General features: G+C 48.1%; 1 protein-coding gene across 2 annotated transcripts in view; it reads right to left on the reverse strand.

Annotated features, from left to right (window-relative positions):
• Positions 1-4,255: 4,255 nt before the first annotated feature.
• LOC144498925 (ras association domain-containing protein 8-like) overlaps positions 4,256-16,393 on the reverse strand; it is a 52,460-nt gene continuing 40,322 nt past the window's right edge. For both annotated transcript variants that reach the window (XM_078220839.1, XM_078220838.1), the window contains exons 4-6: positions 8,011-8,167; positions 7,002-7,109; positions 4,256-4,498 (exon numbers count right to left, since the gene is read on the reverse strand). In XM_078220839.1, the coding sequence (XP_078076965.1) occupies positions 4,470-4,498; positions 7,002-7,109; positions 8,011-8,167 (294 nt within the window). In that variant the 3' untranslated portion in view covers positions 4,256-4,469. The remainder of the gene's footprint in view (positions 4,499-7,001; positions 7,110-8,010; positions 8,168-16,393) is intronic.

Below are 16,393 nucleotides of genomic sequence, written 5' to 3' on the forward strand. Positions count from 1 at the left end.
AGGAAAGTCTAACAGAGTCGCTGAGTTTCCACCAGATTTTGATTTGCCACCACTCTAGGATTGCCCTAAAATCTCCTGCAATTAGAGACTAGTCACCAGTCTCTGCTGCAAGTTACATGTCGTAATTTTATAAACAGCATTAAAACAAACTGAATTTTTACTTATAAAGATATTAAAGCCGGTTAAAAAGAATCAGATTGACGTCCAGTCATATATCACAATCAAAAGAGATGGAATGCTTTCATTGGTGTGGAGTTAGGGCATTGTGGGTGAATCTGGTCAGCGGCACACTCTGTACCTTTGCTGGTCATCATAGAATCCCTACAGAGCACAAGGAGGCCATTCGATCCATCGAGTCTGCACCAATCACAATCCCACCCAGGCCCTATCCCCGAAACCCCTCGTATTTACCCTGCCCACGCCCCTGACACGAAGGGTCAATTTAGCATGGCCAATCAACATCACCTGTACATCTTTGGAGTGTGGGAGGAAACCGGAGCACCCGGAGGAAACCCACGCAGACACGGGGAGAACGTGCAAACTCCACACAGACAGTCACCCAAGGCTGGAATCAAACCTGGGACCCTGGCGCTGAGAGGCAGCAGTGCTAAACCACTGTGCCACCTACCGTGCTTCTTTTGGAGAAAGGAGAACAGACTGAGCAGCATGCCCCTCTCGCCCCTTCCCCCCCCCCCCCCGCCCCACACCTCCCCCACCACCACCCCCCCCCCCCCCCCCCCTGCACCGCCCAGCCAGTGCAGGAAGGCGGCTGTGATATGGCAGCCAGCGATCCTGAATAATCAGTGCAGCCTGCGGAATAAGCACCCTCCCAGTTTTGCCTAGGACACTACCCTAAGGAACTCCTGCAGTGATGTCCTGGGACTGAGAAGACTCACTTCAAACAACCATAACCATTTTCCTTTGTGCTAGGTATGACACCAACCAGCGGAGAGTTTCCCACACGATTCTCATTGACTCTAGCCTTGCTAGGGCTCCTTGATACCAGTGTCATTGACGCTTTAATAGTTTAAACAGAAAATGGTTCATCTTCAAGGACTAAGATGATTCTGGAGGAATTTGTGCTTTTAAATTCAATGTCCGTTAGCGGGTCACAGCAAGGAGTCCGGTTGCAGCATTTTACAAGAAAAGGTAATTAAGCAGTTTTAAAGAAGCTGATAACCTCCTGACCCCGGTGGACTCTTCATAAAAGTGGAATCACCACCTGCAATTTCCCTTCCAAGCCGCTCACCAACCGGACTTGGAAATATATCGCCGTTCCTTCGCGGTCGCTGGGACAAAATCTTGGAATTTCTTCCCTCATGGCATTGTGGGTCAACCCACAGCACGTGGACTGCAGCGATTCAAGGAGGCAGCTCACCACCACCTTCTCAAGGGCAACTAGGAATGGGCAATAAATGCTGGCCAGCCAGCGACACCCATGTCCCACGACTGCATGTTTAAAAAAAAAACATGGTGGCTTATGGCTTTGGAAAAAAAACATGCCTGGAAACCTGTGCTCTTAAGCTGGTTTTGGTTTTGCTTTGGAAGAGAAAAGAAGATTAACTGCTTGGGTAAAGATCACACGAACCCCTAATTACCCATTACAGGTAATGTATTAGCATGGATAGAGGATTGGTTAACTAACAGAAAGCAAAGAGTGGGGGTAAATGGGTGCTTTTCTGGTTGGCGATCAGTGATTAGTGGTGTGCCTCAGGGATCAGTGTTGGGACCGCAATAGTTTACGATTTACATAGATGATTTGGAGTTGGGGACCAAGTGTAGTGTGTCAAAATTCGCAGATGACACTAAGATGGGTGGAAGAGCAAAGTGTGCAGAGGACGCTGAAAGTCTGCAAAGGGATATAGATAATCTAAGTGAGTGGGCGAGGGTTTGGCAGATGGAGTACAATGTTGGTAAATGTGAGGTCATCCATTTTGGTAGGAATAACAGCAAAATTGCACAGAACTGTCGGGAAAATAAAATTTATTTATTAGTCACAAGGAAGGATTACATTAACACTGCAATGAAGTTACTGTGAAATTCCCCTGGTTGCCACAGTCCGGCGCCTGTTCGGGTCAATGCACCTAACCAGCACGTCTTTCAGAATGTGGGAGGAAACCGGAGCACCCGGAGGAAACCCACACAGACACGGGGAGAATGTGTAAACTCCACACAGACAGTGACCCAAACCGGGAATCAAATCCGGGTCCCTGGCATTATAGAAAAACATAGAAGAAACATAGAAAAACTATAGCACAAAACAGGCCCTTCGGCCCCACAAGTTGTGCCGAACATATCCCTACCTTCTAGGCCTACCTATAACCCTCCATCCTATTAAGTCCCACGTACTCATCCAGGAGTCTCTTAAAAGACCCTATTGAGTTTGCCTCCACCACCACTGACGGCAGTCGATTCTACTCGCCCACCACCCTCTGTGTGAAAAACTTCCCCCTAACATTTCCCCTGTACCTACCCCCCAGCACCTTAAACCTGTGTCCTCTCGTAGCAGCCATTTCCACCCTGGGAAAAAGCCTTTGAGAGTCCACCCAACCTATGCCTCTCAACATCTTATATACCTCTATTAGGCCTCCTCTCATCCTACGTCTCTCCAAGGAGAAAAGACCGAGCTCCCTCAGCCTATCCTCATAAGGCATGTCACTCAATCCAGGCAACATCCTTGTAAATCTCCCCTGCAGCCTTTCAATCTTTTCCACATCCTTCCTGTAATGAGGCGACCAGAACTGAGCACAGTACTCCAAGTGGGGTCTGACAAGGGTCTTATATAGCTGCATCATTATCCCCGGACTCCTAAACTCAATCCCTCGATTGATGAAGGCCAGCACACCATACGCCTTCTTAACCACCTCCTCCACCTGCGGGGCCGATTTTAGAGTCCTATGGACCCGGACCCCAAGGTCCTTCTGATCCTCTACAGTACTAAGAGTCTTTCCCTTTATATTGTACTCCTTCATCCCATTTGACCTGCCAAAATGGACCACTACGCATTTATCTGGGTTGAAGTCCATCTGCCACTTCTCCACCCAGTCTTGCATCCTATCTATGTCCCTCTGTAACTTCTGACATCCCTCCAGACTATCCACAACCCCACCAACCTTCGTGTCGTCGGCAAACTTACCAACCCATCCCTCCGCTTCCTCATCCAGGTCATTTATGAAAATGACAAACAGCAAGGGTCCCAGAACAGATTCCTGGGGCACACCACTGGTGACCGACCTCCATTTAGAAAAAGACCCATCTATGCCCACACTCTGCCTCCTTTGGGCAAGCCAGTTCTGGATCCATAGGGCAGCAGCCCCTTGGATCCCATGCCCCCTCACTTTTTCTAGAAGCCTTGCATGGGGGACCTTATCGAACGCCTTGCTAAAATCCATATAAACCACATCTACCGCTTTCCCTTCGTCAATGTGTTTAGTCACATTTTCGAAGAACTCCACTCGTAAGGCACGATCTGCCCTTGACAAAGCCATGCTGAGTATTCTTGAGCATACTAAACCTCTCTAAATGCTCATAAGTCTTGTCCCTCAGGATCTTCTCCATCAGCTTACCAACCACTGAAGTTAGACTCACCGGTCGGTAATTTCCTGGGCTACCCCTATTCCCCTTCTTGAAAATAGGAACCACATCTGCAATCCTCCGGCACCTCTCCCGTCTCCATCGGCGACGCAAAGATCATCGCCAGAGGCTCTGCAATCTCTTCCCTCGTCTCCCACAGTAACCTGGGGTACATCCCATCCGGACCCGGTGACTTATCTATCTATCTTATGAAGCAGCAGTGCTAACCACTATGCCACCGCGCCACCCATCAGTGCTGAAGACGCTCCAAATTGTTGGAAGATCAGTATTGAAGGAGCGATGAATTGTTGGAAGTCTATCTTTTGGTGGATAGAACAGTCCCCGGGTACATTGTTTGAAGAGCAGGGACATTCTCCCTGGTGTCCTGGACAATATTTATCCCTCAATCAATTTCACTAACAGATTATCTAGTCATTATCACGTTGTTTGCTTAACATGTACACATTGGCTGCCATATTTTCTATATTACAACAGTGACCACACCTGAAAAGTACTTCATTGGCTATGAAGCACTTTGGGACATACTGTGGTGCCAAAAGGCGCTATAGAAATGTACGTCTGTCTTTTTCTTTCAACAATAACTGATCTACTCAGTATTTCTGACATTTTCCACTTAAACTATAGAAAACCGTCACAAAAATACACGATAAAAACACGCACTGATTTCCAGTTCTGATTTATTTTGAATATATACTTAAAATAAGTTTTAAAACATTTCTGAATGACATGTTCCTTTACATGACATGCTACTGTTAATAACCAACCTAACACATTTTTTTCCTCAATGTACAAGCCAGATTGGACAGAGATGACATTGAAACAATATCAACCTGAATTCAGTATACAGCTTCAAACAGTGTCTTGCTCTTTTTTTGTCAGCTACCTACTATCCAATGATGAAATTCTGAAACAAAAAAATTATGTAAATAAGTTAATGGGGCTTGAAATTTAAAATGCTATTTTTCTAGTTATTTGAAAAATAAATACTTGTTATTCTCGCAACCTACTCTTAAGTGAAACTGGAATGGAAAGGCTGCTCCTTCATATATATATTCAGGTCTGCAGTAAACCTTAGCTTCATCATTTTCCCACACTGGCATGCAGAGAGAGAGAGAGAGAGAGAAATGGAGATAAACATGGAGAGATAGAATAATGAGGAGAGATGGAAGAGAGGAGAGACAGAGGGGATGCGATAGAGTGAGAGAGAGAGATAGAAAGATGAGATCAAAGCAGGAGGATACAGAAAACGAGAGTGTGTGTGTGTCTGTGAAGGAGAGAGTTAGAGGGGGAGTTACCAACCACTGGGGATTAGGACAATTATTTGCTCTGATTGTGAGATCTTTGGGGGGACTGCGCTGTGTGATGTTTGGTATCAACAACCTGAGGACTCACAGTGACTTGATAAACATTGAGCTCCCTCGCATGAGTTTTATTTACCCCCTGGGGTAGTGGTCGTTGGGTCCGAAGGGGTGACCGCCCCCCCCCACCTCAATGTTGTGTGGGAGAGGATGAATGGGGAGGAGGGGTGGGGGGGGTGGGTGCTGCATCGTGTGGCACTGAGCATGAGAGAAGAGTGGTCTGACTGAGAATAGATACTTGGAATTCCATGAATGGTTGATGCCGCTATCGCTGACTCTCAGAAGCCCACTGCTATTTATCGCTCACCTGAGCATGGAGGTGACGAGGCTGCCATCCGCCATTGGAACAAAGTTCTGGCTGTGAGGACTGTCGACCAATCCGATCGGCCAGCCAATAGCTCTCCAACCTGTCCAAGCACAGCACTGCTGTGGTCAGAGGACCGCTCTCAAGGTAAGTCCCGGGTGGGAGGATAGAGGATGTCTCGGGGGGGGGGGGGGTGGGGTGGAGGGCCAGAGCTCCAAGATCCCAGAGGAAGGGCGCCCCAAATCCCTTCCCACCTGAGCTGGAGAAAAGTTTCTGTTTCCCACCCTACTCACACCCCCTCGTACCAGCTCAAAGATTGCGGTTGGGAGGGAAAAGGTACTTAAGTGGCCACTTATGGGCCTTGATAGGTGAAAGGGCAGGTTTCCGACCCACGGTCCTGCCAACCACACGTGAAATTGCACGTGGGCATGAGCGGTTCCAGAGGGAATCCCATCCATACAATATTACACTCCATCCCATCCCATCCCCCTCCCCCACCATCTCAGAATCCACACTGGGGGAGGCGGGGGGGTGGGGGAATGTCAAATTCTGTCTAGTGTTTCTGTTTCTGACTGCTACCCAGTTACAGAGATGCGAGAAACTGGCGGATCTAACATCTGTACTCCAAAATCTCACTGGCACTGATTTCAACTGAATATCCTAGGATGGGGGAGGGAGTATCAGCATTGGTGGACACCTCCACAGATCGCCAGAGGATAGGGCTGGTTCACCCCTCTGCAGTGCACAGCCTCTGAGGCGCGGATACAATGGGTTACTTGGTGCCCATTGGACCCAAACCCCAAAGAGTCAGCTGATTGGGGGGAGGGAATAAACTCAGGTAAGAGAAAAGAGGAATCAATTAATATAAAAATGGTCACTAATCTAGAATACTGTATTCTGAATACTAACCCACACTCCAAAGATGTGCAGGTTAGGTTACTTGGTCATGCAAAATTGCCCCTTAGTGTTGGGGGGACTACATGGGGTTACGGGCTGGGTGGGAATGTTGTCGGTGCTGGCTGGGTGGGCTGAATGGCCTCCTTCTGTGCTGTGTGGATTCTATGATACCCCAAGTCCTTGGCTCCGAAATCCATTACAGAATTCAGGAGAAACTTCAAGAAAAGAGGCGAGATTGTGGAACTCGCTACTATAGCGAGTGGTCGAGGTGGAGAATTTAAGAGGAAGCTAAAGAAACAAATGAGGAAGAAAGAAATACGCCGATAGGGCGAGATAAGGGGTGGGAGGGGGCTCGCGATGAGCTTACGTGTACCAGTTGGGCCGAATGGCCTGTTCCTGTGCTGTAAAATGTCATGTAATTCTGCTCAAAATAAAATGCAACCAATGGAGATGAGAAAGATGACCCCTTGAATTATTTTCTAAAAGGAATTTCAGAAGGATTGGATAAGGTAATGTTGCAGGGATCAGAGGAGACTGTAACGTATTCTGTGTCATTCTCAGTTAATTGCAAGTTGATGCATAGCATCAAATAAAAAGAGAACACAAGGGGGAGAAAGAAGGAGAGAGAGAGAGAGAGAACGGTTACCATGGCTCATGCAGATACTGCACCACCAACCAGGTAATATATATACACACACACAGAGGGGTATCTCATCCTCAAACTGGAAAGCTGGAGTTTGTTCCGACATTGACCATGTCAAAGATGCAGTTGCTGTGCGTTAACAGGCCCCCTTTGCCACCGGCTAGTGTGTTAGCACGAGGCATGCACTCAGTTCAAACGAACACACCTTCCGGGTTCAGGCTCGACACCAGAGGGTTCTGGAGGTTTCGCGGGTTCCCCAGGAACTGTTTCGCTGTCTGTCGCGGCGGAGAGTCAAAATCCGAAATGTGAATATCTGTTAAAAATAGAATTAAATAAAATGGGTTTGCCATCTCACACACACACACACACACACACACACGTCGCTGCGTGTCACCGTCACACGCTTGTCACTGCGTGTCGTGCAGGCTAGTGAGTCACTGTTACCGTCACACGCATGTCGCCGAGTGCCACGTGCAGGTTAGTGAGTTAATCTCACTGTCACATGCGGATCAGTGAGTCAGTGTCACACGTGGCTCTGCAAGTTAGTGGCACTGTCGTACTCTCATGTAATGAAATGCTTTGTGCTTTTGAACACCTCGATCACATCTCTTGTCTTTTCTTTGCCCCAGTTTCTCCAGTCTGTCCACATAACTGAAGTCATTGCACTCTATCCAAGGTGCTGAATGGATTTCTCAGGTTGGGATAGCTCCCTCTCTGTGAGTCCCCTTCCCTGACACCTGTTTGGTATCTCTGCTCCTCCCACCACATGAATGTTTTTTATTATTTGGTCATGGGACATGGGTGTCGCTGGCTGGGCCAGCATTTATTGCCCATCCCTAGTTACCTGAGGGTATTGAGAGTCAACCACATTGCTGTGACTCTGGAGTCACATGTAGGCCAGACCAGGTAAGGACAGCAGATTTCCCTCCCGAAAGGACATTACTGAACCAGATGGGCTTTAACGACAATGATTTCATAGCCATCAGTAGATTCTTAATTCCAGATTTTTATCGAATTCAAATTTCACCATCTGGTGTGGTGGGATTCGAACCCGGGTCCAGACAGCATTACCCTGTGTCCCTAGATTACTAGTCCAGCGACAATAACAGTACACCACTGCCTCCCCCGGAGGCAGGACCTGTTGGTTGTTTGACTGGGCTGGGAGGGGTTCCCGGGGGGTTTGGGCGCTATGGCGACGATGATTAGTTCCTCACCTCCATTGCAGTGAGCAGGCGGCTGGTTTGCTTCTTCCGTCGTTGTCTCCTCTTCGTTTCTGATCTGCGTTCCCACACTGCCGGTTTGCTGGATAAATTGCTGTAAGTTGCACTGTCTCAGCTCTTTATTTAACTCCTCCAGCTCTTGCGTTTTGACCTAAAAACACAACTCTTATTCAGAAATAAAGGACAGAAAACAAAAGGCACACAAGTACACAAATAGGTGTTGTGATGGGCGGCACGGTGGCACAGTGGTTAGCACTGCTGCTTCACAACGCCAGGGACCCGGGTTCGATTCCCGGCTTGGGTCACTGTCTGTGTGGAGTTTGCACATTCTCCCCATATCTGTGTGGGTTTCCTCCGGGTGCTCCAGTTTCCTCCCACACTGCAAAGATGTGCAGATTAGGTGGATTGGCCATGCTAAATTGCCCCATAGTGTTGGGGGGGCTAGCAGGGTAAATGCACGGGGTTATGGGGATAGGGCCTGGGTGGGATTGTGGTCGGTGCAGACTCGATGGGCCGAATGGCCTCCTTCTGCACTGTAGAATTCTATGATTCTAACCTAGATCCTGCTCAGAGGCAGGAATGCATCGGGGAGCCCACTCAAGTACACTCATTGCTAATTTTGTCCTCAATCCCTCCTCTTAACCGACTCCGCAGGAGCAGCAACACTCATCCCAAATCCATCATAATGAGTAAAGCAACAACACAAAGTGTGGTTTGGGAATATGGAGAATGGTTGTGTTCACATTGCCCAGTGTCCAGCATGCAAGGAGGATGGTTACCTCAGTCTGAAAACTGAACTTGCATCACAGAGAATTGAACAAGTAATTCAGGCTGACATTGCCCATGCAGCACTGAGGGAGCGCTGCACTGTCAGAGGGGCAGTACTGAGGGAGTGCTGCGCTGTCAGAGGGTCAGTACTGAGGGAGTGCTGCACTGTCAGAGGGTCAGTACTGAGGGAGTGCTGCACTGTCAGAGGGTCAGTACTGAGGGAGTGCTGCACTGTCAGAGGGTCAGTACTGAGGGAGTGCTGCACTGTCAGAGGGTCAGTACTGAGGGAGTGCTGCACTGTCAGAGGGTCAGTACTGAGGGAGTGCTGCACTGTCAGAGGGTCAGTACTGAGGGAGTGCTGCACTGTCAGAGGGTCAGTACTGAGGGAGTGCTGCACTGTCAGAGGGTCAGTACTGAGGGAGTGCTGCACTGTCAGATGGTCAGCACTGAAGAAATGCTGCACTGTCAGAGGGGTAGTGCTGAGGGAGCGCTACGCTGTCAGAGGGTCAGTGCTGGGCTGTCAGAGGATCAGTACTGAGGGAGCGCTGGGCTGTCAGAGGGTCAGTTCTGAGGGAGTGCTGCACTATCAGAGGGTCAGTTCTGAGGGAGTGCTGCACTATCAGAGGGTCAGTTCTGAGGGAGCACTGCACTGTCAGAGGGTCAGTGCTGAGGGAGTGCTGCACTGTCAGAGGGGCAGTACTGAGGGAGTGCTGCACTGTCAGATGGTCAGCACTGATGGAATGCTGCACTGTCAGAGGGGTAGTGCTGAGGGAGCGCTGGGCTGTCAGAGGGTCAGTACTGAGGCAGTGCTGGGCTGTCAGAGGGTCAGTTCTGAGGGAGTGCTGCACTGTCAGAGGGTCAGTACTGGGGGAGGGAGTGCTGCACTGTCAGAGGGTCAATACTGAGGGAGTGCTGCACTGTCAGAGGGTCAGTACTGAGGCAGTGCTGGGCTGTCAGAGGGTCAGTTCTGAGGGAGTGCTGCACTGTCACAGAGGGAGATACAGGAACAGGAAGCAGCCCCATTATATTCTGCCACTCAATGAGATGATGGCTGATCACCCCTACACATCCACCCCTTCAGATAACAAAAATCCATCAAATCTCTGATTTAGAATTCATAATTGATCCAGCAATATTTCTGTTTGAAAGATTCAAACTTCTATCACCTTTTGTGTGCAAGTATTTCTGAATTTCTTTCACCAGAGCTCTGACTCTAATTTTAGAGTCTGCTTCCTAGTCCGAGACTACACAACCCAGCAGAAATAGTTTCTCTGAATCAATCCCATCAGTTACACAAGAACGGAGTCGGCAGTTTAGCCCCTCGAGCCTGCTCCGCCATTTAATACAATCATGGCGGATCTCACCTCAGCCTCAGCTCCATTTTCCTGTCCCTTCACCATCGCCCTTTAACCCCTAACTAAAATTCTGTCCACCTCTTCCTTAAATGTCCCAGTATCCACTGCACTCTGGGGTAGTGAATTCCGCAGACTCATGACCCTTTGAAAGAAGTAATTTCTCCTCACCTCTGCTTTAAATCTGTCATCCCTAATCCCTTTATGTTGATATTCTTCCCAAGTGTTCTGATGAGTGCAAGACAAAAAGTTTTGACAGGTCTTTTTTTCAGCAATTATCAATTTCACTTTGTAATTTTATGCTTCCATTTACAATGCTCATGATATTCTTATGTCTTTGGCAATGTAGCATACATCCCATAATCAAGGTCGGCAATAGATATGGTGAATAGTCAAAGGCTTAATATATAGTGTGGGACACTGCTGGTCATGTCCTTCCTATCTGCCATTATTCCTGCAGTGGCACAGTGGTTAACACTGCTGCCTCACAGAGTCAGGGACCCAGGTTCGATTCCTGGCTTGGGTCACTGTCTGTGTGGAGTCTGCACGTTCTCCTCGTGTCTGCATGGGTTTCCTCCCACAGTCCGAAAGACGTGCGGGTTAGGTGTGCTGGCCATGCTAAATTCTCCCTCAGTGCACCCGAACAGGTGCCGGAGCGTGGCGGAACGTGACCACAGTAACTTCATTGCAGTGTTAAATAAGCCTACTTGTGACACTAATTAAATAAACTTTAACTTATTCTGCCACTCAACCAATTTCCTGACCAAGTCAATAATCCAGGATCTTTAATTTTAACCAACTTTCTCCTATAAAAGAACTTTATCAAATGCTTTCTGGAACTCTGTAGAAATAACAGGCATCCACATTCCTCTTTAAAACAATAACAAAAATCAGTCAGGCTTCTGAGACATGACCCACCCTTAATAAATCTTTCTAATCAGCTGAAAAGGTTTTTTTTTAAGGTGTCTAGTCACCCCTATCCTTACATATCCTTAAGTGTAGTCTGGTGGTACAGTGGTGAGCACTACTGCCTCACAGTGCCAGGGATGCAGGTTCGATTCCCGGCTTGTGTCACTGTCTGTGTGAAATCTGCACGTCCTCCCCGTGTCTGCGTGGGTTTCCTCCGGGTGCTCCGGTTTCCACCCACACAGTCTGAAAAAGACAGGCTGGTTATGGGCATTGGCCGTGCTAAATTCCCCCTCGGTGTACCCGAACAGGTGCCAGAGTGTGGCAACAAGGGGATTTTCACAATAGCTTCATTGCAGTGTTAATGTAAGCCTACTTGTCCTTCTTGTGACACTAATAAATAAACCTTATTTTATGTAGGCTCTACTCATTTCCCGAAATTGACCCCATAACAGCCATCACCCCTTGTGACACCTGAATAAACAGACACAAGACAACAATCTGGGAATATGCAAATATCCCAGTTAAACTGAGCAATGGTTTGTGTTCGCCACAGGGTGGCACCAGAGCTGTGTGTTTGAGATCAGATGGAGCAGTTGTTGTACTGATAACTGGAAGACATTCTGTAGGACCTTTCATGACCATAGGGCATCTGAAAGCGCTTCATAGCCAATGAGGTGCTTTTGAACAGTAGTTACTTTTTCAGTTACATTTTTGCAGCCTAACATGTGCACATCATCTCCCAAAAACAGCAGCAACGTGTACTTCTGAAGCAGGATTGACTTAATAAAACACACCAAGCCAATCACAGCAGCTTTACAGGACAAAAGCAGAAGCCGTCGTCACACAAGTGGCCATATGTTTGGTTAATGAGGTGCGTTTTAAGGAGCAGTTTATAGTGAAGAGAGGGATACAGGTTTAGGGGTGAGGATTCCAGAGCTTCGGGGCCAGGGACCTGAAGGAATTTCCATCAATGGGACAGTGCTGAGGGAGTGCCGCACTGTCAGAGGGTCAGTACTGAGGGAGCGCTGCACTGTCAGAGGGTCAGTACTGAGGGAGCGCCGCACTGTCAGAGGGTCAGTACTGAGGGAGTGCTGCACTGTCAGAGGGTCAGTACTGAGGGAGCGCTGCACTATCAGGAGGGTCAGTACTGAGGGAGTGTAGCACTGTCAGAGGGTCAGTACTGAGGGAGCGCTGCAATGTCAGAGGGTCAGTGCTGAGGGAGTGCTGCACTGTCAGGAGGGTCAGTACTGAGGGAGTGTTGCACTGTCAGAGGATCAGGATTGAGAGAGTGCCGCACTGTCAGAGGATCAGTATTGAGAGAGTGCTGCACTGTCAGAGGATCAGTATTGAGAGAGTGCTGCACTGTCAGAGTATCAGTATTGAGAGAGTGCCGCACTGTCAGAGGGTCAGTGCTGAGGGAGCGCTGCACTGTCAGGAGGGTCAGTACTGAGGGAGTGCTGCACTGTCAGAGGATCAGTATTGAGAGAGTGCTGCACTGTCAGAGGGTCAGTACTGAGGGAGCGCTGCACTGTCAGAGGGTCAGTACTGAGGGAGTGCTGCACTGTCAGAGGGTCGGTACTGAGGGAGTGCAGCATTGTCAGAGGATCAGTACTGAGGGAATGCTGCACTGTCAGAGGGTCAGTATTGAGAGAGTGCTGCACTGTCAGAGGGTCAGTACTGAGGGAGCGCTGCACTGTCAGAGGGTCAGTACTGAGGGAGCGCTGCACTGTCAGAGGAAAAAAATGAAAACTTGCTTTTATATCGCATCTTTCACGACCTCAGGATATCCTGAAATATTTTCCAGCCAATGAAGTACTTTTGAAGTGTCGTCACTGTTTGTTATAAGTTGATCTTTCTCTACCCCCTAGCTATGACTGTAACACTACATTCTGCACCCTCTCCTTTACTTCTCTATGAACGGAATGCTTTGTCTGTATAGTGCGCAAGAAATAATACTTTACACTGTTTACTAATACATGACAATAAATCAAATCAAATCAGAAAGTGCAAGAGTGGATCTTTTACACAGATTCCACAAACAGAATCAGAATGACCTGATATTCAGTTTGAGGATGTTGTTTAGAACATAGAACAGTACAGCACAGAACAGGCCCTTCGGCCCACGATGTTGTGCCGAGCTTTATCTGAAACCAAGATCAAGCTATCCCACTCCCTATCATCCTGGTGTGCTCCATGTGCCTATCCAATAACCGCTTAAATGTTCCTAAAGTGTCTGACTCCACTATCACTGCAGGCAGTCCATTCCACACCCCAACCACTCTCTGCGTAAAGAACCTACCTCTGATATCCTTCCTATATCTCCCACCATGAACCCTATAGTTATGCCCCCTTGTAATAGCTCCATCCACCCGAGGAAATAGTCTTTGAACGTTCACTCTATCTATCCCCTTCATCATTTTATAAACCTCTATTAAGTCTCCCCTCAGCCTCCTCCGCTCCAGAGAGAACAGCCCTAGCTCCCTCAACCTTTCCTCATAAGACCTACCCTCCAAATCAGGCAGCATCCTGGTAAATCTCCTCTGCACTCTTTCCAGCGCTTCCACATCCTTCTTATAGTGGGGTGACCAGAACTGCACACAATATTCCAAATGTGGTCTCACCAAGGTCCTGTACAGTTGCAGCACAACCCCACGGCTCTTAAACTCCAACCACCTGTTAATAAAAGCTAACACACTATAGGCCTTCTTCACAGCTCTATCCACTGAGGAATAAATCTTGACGGATACCCCATGGAGAACTCAGCTGCTCTTTTTGGAAATAGTGCGTGGTTTACATCAATCTGAGACTCAGACAGACTGCACGTATCATTCAGAAGACAGCACCTCCCAACAGTGCTTAAAGGGGAGGAGATAGTTCTGACAACTGGAGTGCATTCCTCAATTTCAATATCAAGATCCAAGGTATAGGTTAGTAATTGGAGGATGCCATTCAGTCCTTCAGAACTATGAAAGTTTTCCAGTCCCGTCCACCATGGGGATCGATGCCAGAGGGACAGACAATTTTGACGGACCGTTGAGACTGGAAATTCCCACCCAATCTGCAGTCAATGTTTTATTTTATTCTCCGATATGTTGCCCATCCCTATTTGCCCAAGAAATTCCTTCAGAGGACACTTAAAGAGTCAAACTACATTGTTACGGATCTGGAGTCACAGATAGGCCCAATCACTCAAAAAGCTTGACACCATCCAGGACAAAGCAGCCCAACTGATTTATGGGCGTTACGGTGGCACAGTGGTTAGCACTGCTGCCTCACAGCGCCAGGGACCCGGGTTCGATTCCGGCCTCGGGTCACTGTCTGTGACTTGCACATTCTCCCCCCGTCTGCATGGGTTTCCTCCCACAGCCCAAAGACGTGCGGGTAGGTGGATTGTGGCCATGGTGGGGGGGGTGATTAGTGAGGGTAAATACCGGGTTATAGGAAGATGGCCTGGGTGAGATTGTGGTCGGTGCAGACTCAATGGCCCGAATGGCCTCCTTCTGCACTGTTAGGATTCTAGGACAGCTACCCCTTCGACAAACATTCACTCCACCACCGACAAAAACAGTGGCAGCTGTGTGTACCATCTACAAGATGCACTGCAGGAACTCACCAAGTCCTTAGGCAACACCTTCCAAACCCATGACCACTACCATCTGGAAGGACAAGACTCAACTACACAACCACCTGGAGGTTCCCTCGCAGGTCATTCACCATCCTGACTTGGAAATAATCGCTATTCCTTCACTGTTGTTGGATCAAAATCCTGGAATTCACTCCCTAACGGCACTGCGGGCGAATCTGCACCTCAGGAACTGCAGTGGTTCAAGGCAGCAGCTCACCACCACCTTCTGAAGGGCAACTGGGATGGGCAATGAATGCTGGCCTAGCCAGTAACACCCACATCCTATACATTAATTATAAAAAACAGCCAAGGATGGCAGATCTCCTTCCCTGAAGGACATTAGTGAACCAGATGAGGATTTTAAAAAAAACTATGATAGATTACTATCATAGTACAGGACATAGTACTGTACAGGACCTTGGTGAGACCACATTTGGAATATTGTGTGCAGTTCTGGTCACCTCACTAAGGATGTGGAAGCGCTGGAAAGAGTGCAGAGGAGATTTACCAGGATGCTGCCTGGTTTGGAGGGTAGGTCTCATGAGGAAAGGTTGAGGGAGCTAGGGCTGTTCTCTCTGGAGCGGAGGAGGCTGAGGGGAGACTTAATAGAGGTTTATAAAATGATGAAGGGGATAGATAGAGTGAACGTTCAAAGACTATTTCCTCGGGTGGATGGAGCTATTACAAGGGGGCATAACTATAGGGTTCATGGTGGGAGATATAGGAAGGATATCAGAGGTAGGTTCTTTACGCAGAGAGTGGTTGGGGTGTGGAATGGACTGCCTGCAGTGATAGTGGAGTCAGACACTTTAGGAACATTTAAGCGGTTATTGGATAGGCACATGGAGCACACCAGGATGATAGGGAGTGGGATAGCTTGATCTTGGTTTCAGATAAAGCTCGGCACAACATCGTGGGCCGAAGGGCCTGTTCTGTGCTGTACTGTTCTATGTTCTATAGTTGTCATGGTTGCCATTACTGAAGTTAGCTTTCAATTTCAGATTTTACCAATTGAAGCCAAGTTCCACCAGCTGCCGTGGTGGGATTTGAACTGGTGTTTCCTGGTCTTCTTGACTAGTCCAGTGACATTGCCACTAATCCACAGTCTCCACCCATCCACCCCCATCTGACCATGGGGAAATCATGGGTCATAGGTTGCCATCTATTGGGCCTAGAAGATTTAGGGGTGTTCTAATCAAGCTGTTTATGATAAGTAATCAGCAGGATTTGTAAAGAGAAACTATTTCCTCTGCTGAGTGTCCAGAGCAAGAGGACATTGCACCTAAAAACCCTGGCTCGACATTTAAGCAATGTCAGGAAGCACTTCATCACGTGGTGAAAATCTACAGCTTTCTCCCTCAGAACACTGTTGAGGTTGGAGATCGATTGAAAGTTTTACAACTGAGATTGATGGATTTTTGGTTGGTAAAGGGTATTGAAGGTTAAGGAACCGAGGTGGGTAAATAGAGTTAAAATACAAGATTGGCCATGATCTAACTGAATGACGGAATAGGTTCAAAGGGCTGAATGGCCTCCTCCTGGTCTGACGTTTCATGGCTGATCTGTATCTAAACTCCATTCACCTGCCCAAAATTTCAACTGAGACATCAACCCTAAACCTTGATAAAACTCTGGAGTATCATGGATGGAGTTAGGAAGGCCATGGAAAGGGAATGGAAATTTACTGGAACAGGACCAGGGACAAGGGACTTCAGTTCATGTG

Source organism: Mustelus asterias, chromosome 9 (genome assembly GCF_964213995.1).
Source record: "Mustelus asterias chromosome 9, sMusAst1.hap1.1, whole genome shotgun sequence".
Lineage (NCBI taxonomy): Eukaryota > Metazoa > Chordata > Chondrichthyes > Carcharhiniformes > Triakidae > Mustelus > Mustelus asterias.